This window comes from Toxoplasma gondii, chromosome IV (genome assembly GCF_000006565.2).
Source record: "Toxoplasma gondii ME49 chromosome IV, whole genome shotgun sequence".
NCBI lineage: Eukaryota > Apicomplexa > Conoidasida > Eucoccidiorida > Sarcocystidae > Toxoplasma > Toxoplasma gondii.
This window is the reverse complement of record NC_031471.1, coordinates 2162936-2170239: the sequence shown is the minus strand read 5'-3', so window position 1 is coordinate 2170239 and position 7304 is coordinate 2162936. Positions and strand designations below refer to the sequence as shown.

Below are 7304 nucleotides of genomic sequence, written 5' to 3'. Positions count from 1 at the left end.
TGAAGAGTGGAGAAGAGGGCGAGGGAGACAGAGTCGGAGGCTTGGACGAAGGGAGAGGAGGCGTAGGAGAGGAATCCAGATGCACTGTGTCTGCAGGGAGGAAGGCGAAAGTTGTTCTTTTTTTTTCTTTTTGTTTTTCTGATTTTTGTTTTTTTTGACTCCGGCCCAGCTGCCTCTGTCGGGATGAGACCGCGGAGCCGAAGTGCGTTTTCTTTTTTTGATTTTTTTTTGTTTTTTCACAGGCGAGCTCGCCTGTGCTTGGAGCCACAGAAGGGACAGAAGTCGAAGGGGACTACAGACGCGATGCCGCTCCTCCAGCCGTCTTGGAGGAGAGATATCAGGACTGTAGATGAAGGCGAGGGTGAGGATGAGGGGGTGGCGTGGTTGGGAAGCGACGAGAGTCGGAGAGGGAGAAGGATGTTTTACCGGCTTGGCTGCTTTTCCTGGAGGGTGGAAAAGAGACACCGGAATGCGATCCAGACGAGACGACGCTTTCCTCGTGGTGATGGCGGAGAGAATTGAAGAGTGGAGAAGAGGGCGAGGGAGACAGAGGCGGAGGCTTGGACGAAGGGAGGAGGAGGCGTAGGAGAGGAATCCAGATGCACTGTGTCTGCAGGGAGGAAGACGAAAGTTGTTTTATTTTTTTTTCTTTTTGTTTTTCTGATTTTTGTTTTTTTTGACTCCGGCCCAGTTGCCTCTGTCGGGGTGAGACCGCGGAGCCGAAGTGCGTTTTCTTTTTTTGATTTTTTTTGTTTTTTCACAGGCGAGCTCGCCTGTGCTTGGAGCCACAGAAGGGACAGAAGTCGAAGGGGACTACAGACGCGATGCCGCTCCTCCAGCCGTCTTGGAGGAGAGAAATCCGGACTGTAGATGAAGGCGAGGGTGAGGATGAGGGGGTGGCGTGGTTGGGAAGCGACGAGAGTCGGAGAGGGAGAAGATGTTTCCGGCTTGGCTGCTTTTCCTGGAGGGTGGAAAAAGAGACACCGGAATGCGATCCAGACGAGACGACGCTTTCCTCGTGGTGATGGCGGAGAGAATTGAAGAGTGGAGAAGAGGGCGAGGGAGACAGAGTCGGAGGCTTGGACGAAGGGAGGAGGAGGCGTAGGAGAGGAATCCAGATGCACTGTGTCTGCAGGGAGGAAGGGGAAAGTTGTTTTTTTATTTTTTTTTCCTTTTGGTTTTCCTGATTTTTGTTTTTTTTGACTCCGGCCCCAGCTGCCTCTGTCGGGATGAGACCGCGGAGCCGAAGTGCGTTTTCCTTTTGACTTTTTTTTGTTTTTCACAGGCAAGCTCGCCTGTGCTTGGAGCCACAGAAGGGACAGAAGTCGAAGGGGACTACAGACGCGATGCCGCTCCTCCAGCCGTCTTGGAGGAGAGATATCAGGACTGTAGATGAAGGCGAGGGTGAGGATGGAGGGGGTGGCGTGGGTTGGGAAGCGACGAGAGTCGGAGAGGGGAGAAGATGTTTCCGGCTTGGCTGCTTTTCCTGGAGGGTGGAAAAGAGACACCGGAATGCGATCTAGACGAGACGACGCTTTCCTCGTGGTGATGGCGGAGAGAATTGAAGAGTGGAGAAGAGGGCGAGGGAGACAGAGTCGGAGGCTTGGACGAAGGGAGGAGGAGGCGTAGGAGAGGAATCCAGATGCACTGTGTCTGCAGGGAGGAAGGGGAAAGTTTGTTTTTATTTTTTCTTTTGTTTTCTGATTTTGTTTTTTGACTCCGGCCCAGCTGCGTCTGTCGGGATGAGACCGCGGAGCCGAAGTGCGTTTTCTTTTTTTGACTTTTTTTTGTTTTTTCACAGGCAAGCTCGCCTGTTGTTGGAGCCACAAAGGTGGTAGAAGTCGATGCCGGAAAGGTCGGCGAAGAGGCGCCTCCAGCCGTGATGGAGGTGACAAGTCAAAGGGCATAAGGAGTCGCGGGAGACGGGGTCGGCAGCTGGGTCTGGGGGAGTAGGAGTCGGAGGGGCCTGCAGCTTGGCTCCAGCCGGAAGGTGGAGACAGGGAATCGAAATGCGTCTCACATACATTCACGCCCAGCTTGTAGTTATTCCGGAAAGAAGTCGCAACTTGAAGAGAGGACGAGGAAGACAGTCGGTGGCTTGATTCGACGAAGGAGGCAGTTCTTGACGACGGTACTTGGCTATTTGTCGGACGTGAGAGACGAACAGTCCGGCTTGGATTACGCAGGAGGTTGTTGAGCTAGGGCATGTGACGTTTTTCACCTGGGTTTGACCTTTTCGACCACGTCGTAGTGTTGACGCTGAAGGTCGTAGATCAGGAAAATCGTCGGGATGCATGCCTCAGGAACCACATCGTATGGTATGATAACCTGGACTGCATGCGAACCCATTTTGGTTGCCCGACGCCCGTCGCCTTCTTGTTGCTCAACAACGATCCGGATGTTGTACATCTCCGCCATCACAGCGAGAGTGCACTCGTCACCCCAGATCCTGTATCGTGCGTCTCCAAGCCTGATAACCCAATTAAGTTTGAGCTCGTCTTCTGCCAAGGGATAACCTTTGTAGGTTTTGTACGGAATTCTGACTCTGTATTTCTTGTCGAGTCGAGCCATTCTCCCCTCGTCTTCCTCCAGTGTGTCCGGGTTTATCAGCCAGCTAAGCCGATTAAAGTTGCCCCTCAGGTAGTGCGCCACCTCTTGCCGGATTTCCGCATGGGCATCCTCTGTGCCTAGCAACGCGTAGCTGACGGAACGGAATTGACAATTTCCGTCAGGAGCAACCCGGTGCCGCTCCACAACCACCGCGTCGTAGAATGACAGCTCGGGTTGCGGCACCATGGACAGACTCTTCGCTGGCGTTTTGAAGTCATAGGCGAAGCGACGGCACCATTGCGGATGAGGGGCGATGAAGGGCAACATTTCCGGTGGTAGCTTGGCTGAAGGTCGGCTGGAGGACCGCTGCGACAACTTCGACGCTTGAACCGACTGCTCCAAAGGAGGCGCCTGCATGTCTCTGGGCAGTTGACTCAGAGATTGACACACGGGTTGCTCCTTCTCGTGGAGGGCTGCGAATCGACCGAAGATTTTTTCCTCATTTCCATCTCCGCAGCAATCTCCCGGTGATCCTCCTGGAGGTGTTGGTGTCCTCGTCGTCATCCCCTCTGCTGGTGAAATCTCCTCAGGAATTTCCCATTCGTCTCCAGAGAAGTCTTCGCCTGTCTGCGTCGACGCGACGAAGTTCGTAGTAGCAAGGTCTCCTTCGAAACTCTGGCCATCTTCGTCAGCTTGAGTCAAGACCTCGCTACTTCTAGGAGATTCGTCCGCGTCTTCTTCCGACCCTGTTTCTGACCACGCGTCTTCTTCGTTGTCTGCTTCGTACGCAGAATCATAGACGATGTCAGCGTCTCGGTCCAGATCCAGTTCCGCGGCGTCGACTCGGATCCCAAATGACGAAACAATGACTGCATCGTCAGCGCAAGAGTGGGACTCCGGGTCGAACTCCTCGCTCGCCGTACTCGGTGTCCAGCAGATGTCTCCTTGCAGTGTAGCATGGACGCGGTAGTTTACTTTGGTCTCTGACTCCAAGTTTAGTTCCTCTTCGTCGACGCGGCCGACGAAGGAGGGAGCAAGCTCTTGCTTGTCAGAGGCACTCACGTTAGGGGTCGCGAGCACCGGCTGACAACAGCGTATCAGAGCACGCCATCCACTTGAGAGCACCATAGCCGTTTGCTCTAGCGGAGAGAGGGGTAGCGGAAGCCTTTTTGCAGGGCGTAGTAAATCACGGTATTGATAGCCGGAACCCGGCGACGAAGCAAGCTGCTGCCGCGAGACAGAAAAGAGGTTCGAGGGAAGAGTTCCCTCTACGGCAGAAACAGACATTTTAGAGGGGCTCGAGACAAGGGTCCTGGTCTGAGACCAGGGGGCTTGATGATTCGTTGAATGCATCGTACGATGGTAGAGCCGCAGAAAACAAACAGTATAATTGAATGTATTTAGATCTTACAATCGTCTATCGGAACAGTCGACGTAAGCTTAATTGTAAATGGGTGAGAAATGATTGATCATCCATGTTCGCTATGGCGTGTACCTGTTGCCAAATTTAACCCCGAGTTTCGTTTTTCGACTACGAGCAGTGTCGGCGGCAATGCGTGCATGATCAGAGCCGGCCGCCACGATAGCACAATGTCACGCACACTGAGCAATCGGAGTAGTAGCGAAGCGTGGACGGATAATTCCACATAGCCAGCAAAGGCAGTTGTAGAAACAAGCACGTTTGGGGCTGTTGAGTTGCTGGCCTCGCAATCGCGACGAGGTGCTTGCCAGACAGAGCCAGCTTCCCGGTAACGAGCAGAGCGTTGGTCCTCCGTTGTCAACAGTGTAAACAATGCTGACGCTTCAGTGAGAAGTTGTGTACATCTCGATGAACCGAATCAAACAATGAATCAGTCTGAACCCGACAGTAGCGAGCGACAACTCGTTCTGACGGTAGGATGAGGCTGCCGCCTTGCCAGTTTTCAGAGTGGGGTAGCGAGGGACGAACTGGGTAACCTGTACGGTATATTGCGGTGTTTTTTTAATGTGGTGGTGCACTTATGAAGAATGACGAATTCTGCTTTGCCAGGTGAAGCGCTTTTTTGTTGCTCCCCTCAGTTGGCCGGTCATGATAAGTCGAGGCAGTAGGTGATCGGGGACGACACAAGCGACGCGATTGACAGTTAACGCTTTCTCAGATGCGACCCTTATGCCGTCCTGCTGACACTGACCGGTAAAACTAATGGAAAAACGTTGCCTATATCGAGGGTACCACTCTCTGGACTATCGCCGTTCTCTGGTCTCAAACGCGCCGGTACCAGAAGTTATTGATGCCTTTCGTGTTTAGTTGAAGAGTCGTACGTTCCAAAACATCTGTTGTCACTACTGTTTGTGTTCAAAAAGCTGTAGCCCTATCGTGCTCCATTCGTGTTTCTATTTCTGATTTCGACGGCAGTTTTCTGGGACAATGATTACCGGGCCGCAGTCGTTGTCATGTGCCGCTCATCCGTTTCCTCGCTGAGGACCACGTTCGTCAGTTGTGCATGCGGTTACAGTTATGAGGCGAGTGCCAACCGTCACAGTCTATCAGTTGTCAAGCTGCAGCCTGAACTACGCGCTGACGCGACAGAACATATCCTATACCGCATCTGCTTCCATTTTCACGCGAAACCTCGCTTGTACATTCCCTTCCAGCAGTCAGTGCAGAGGATTAACAACGTGGCCCTATCTTCTAGACATACTTCTCAGCTGTAGGAGACGATCTAATTTAACTGTTGCCATTCCCGACGCAATCCTTTAAGGAACAAACTGCAGGAGGAGAGGTCGACAGATCGCAAGACCTCTCAAACGGTGCAAGCGGCCCGACACACCTCGCAGTTATGGTGGTGTGTCCAGCTCTGCGCCTCTCCTTTTTTATCAATGGCGAGCGACGCAGGCAAGCATCAACGCCACGTATTCGGGCCTGCGAGCCTCCGGTTCAAACTGCGGAACCGTGAGTCGTTCCTTTTACTGGTATGGTAGCACGCAGCTTCCCGCAAAATCCTGTTTGGTGTTATCCATTTTGTGCCGTTTTTCAGTTTGCTGCAACGGAGCCCTGACCCATTTGCTTTCAACGACATTTTAGTTGCAAGTCAAAACATCCGTTGTCGCTACATGCAGGAATGATGACTGCTTTATCATCTTGCTCGAACCACATGGAAGGCATACAGCGACTGTGACTTCGCGCCTGATGTGGAGGGAGTCAGATCCATTTTTCGTAGTCGCTAGGGCTAAACAACCGAGCAGAAAATTAGGCGTAAGCTGACTCGTTTCTGCATTACGCTGGGAAAGACATGATGCTGTAGGAGCAGGTTGGCGTTTAACGCCGCAACAACTGTTCATGACAGCAGCTAGCACGGATACGCTGTACGAGATAGCTAATGTTTTTCGCTGCCAAGTGCAGACACAGCCAGATATCTGAACCATACGAAAGACTAATGCAGGATTTATTCTGTACCGACGAACAGAGTCGTGTTTCGATCTCACATAGAAATGGAAAGAAGAACTGGTGGACAGAGTTCACTAAACAGCAAACAGTTTTACACTTTCCTATAACTTAGGGGCATATGCTACGTGATTTGTTCTTGTTGCCTGTTGGTCGTTACTCTTCATGTGTGTTGTATGTCAGCCACGTCGCACTATGTAGCAGGGCGTCAAAAGCTTGACAGTATTACACCACATCATTTAAAGGCATCGACTAGAGTTGGACCGGTACTTTGTGCACAGATGCACTCGTTTTTGGAAAAGTCCCTCCAAGGCAGCGTTTGTCGCCTGCGGGGATCTTCACTACGTCTGCGGGTCCATCAGGTGTTGTCTTTTGGAGAGACACTTGCAGCTCGCCACGCCTTTTTGACAGCCTCTGATAAGCTGGCAGTACCAGCTGTTATATTTCGAAGCTTCACTTTACATTTTTATCTAAGTCAGAATACATCAGAGAAGCCAGTTGACGTAGGCTTCCCCCACACGGAATGCACATTAACTCATTAAGTACCCGGCGGTACACTGGACTGATCGCTTTGCTTCTTATGCGACGAGCGCTTCGATGGACCAGCTGTTGTCGGCTCTTGGTGCTGCTCTGTTCGAGCACTACTTTTACTCGCTTGTGTCCCTTTGCCAGACCTGAACGAGAAAGGCGTAAGACAAAACATATACTGACTCGCAAAGCGAACACAGGTGCCATGAGTACCGGTGAAGCTGATTTCCTTGTACAGCTCATTTAATTCATCAAGGACTGAACAGTCACATCATGCTTTTACCTGCGGGACTGACCGCCTTTCTTCGTCGTCTTCTCAGTATCCATCGTATCCAGGGTCGTTTGTTTGCTGCGTATCACAACAACCAGGCAGCCTGACCCAGATTTATATTATTTTCTACCAATGTACCTATCATGAATCGATGTTGGTCCTCGACCACAAATACGGCAGTCACACGGAACAGTGCGGTAAGTACATGATTCCCAGTCACAAATAATAGCGTCATCTATACCCTATTTCGGTGTATCATGGACGAACAAAACCTACCGCAGCGGTTGTCCCAGTAGTTGGCGTGGATCGCAGCTTCAGATCCGAAGTCGATTGACTTTTTGCAATGAAAAGCGCCGAGAGACCAATGGATGCTGTTGACGACTCGCAGACACCTTCGCTGGGATTCCTTTAGTAGAATATCTGCTCCAATAGTACTAAAGTGATGTTTCTAAAACATGAACCACCAGACCACCTACCCTCTCTATCGGCAGCCGCGCGAGTCACCTCCGGGGAGAGAGACGCGTAGAGTCA

General features: G+C 51.6%; 2 protein-coding genes across 2 annotated transcripts; both read right to left on the bottom strand.

The window, feature by feature from the left end:
• Nucleotides 1-2217: 2217 nt before the first annotated feature.
• Nucleotides 2218-4100, bottom strand: TGME49_210678 (OTU family cysteine protease; the record flags this gene model as incomplete). Its single annotated transcript, XM_018779510.1, has 1 exon — nt 2218-4100. The coding sequence occupies exon 1, from the start codon at nt 3901-3903 to the stop codon at nt 2218-2220; it is 1686 nt and encodes a 561-aa protein (XP_018637951.1). The 5' UTR covers nt 3904-4100.
• Nucleotides 4101-6081: 1981 nt separating this feature from the next.
• Nucleotides 6082-7304, bottom strand: TGME49_210682 (hypothetical protein). The gene is made up of 3 exons (XM_018779511.1): nt 7050-7304; nt 6786-6851; nt 6082-6648 (listed from the first exon to the last, which is right to left on the bottom strand). The coding sequence occupies exons 2-3, from the start codon at nt 6827-6829 to the stop codon at nt 6513-6515; spliced, it is 180 nt and encodes a 59-aa protein (XP_018637952.1). The 5' UTR covers nt 6830-6851; nt 7050-7304; the 3' UTR covers nt 6082-6512.

Bases quoted from the DNA above. Each gene is read 5' to 3' on its own strand.
- TGME49_210682 (XM_018779511.1), bottom strand. From the start codon at position 6,829: ATGGATACTGAGAAGACGACGAAGAAAGGCGGTCAGTCCCGCAG. The intron at 6,649-6,785 runs GTAAAAGCATGA...TTTCTCGTTCAG, and splicing joins AAAGGCGGTCAGTCCCGCAG to GTCTGGCAAAGGGACACAAG.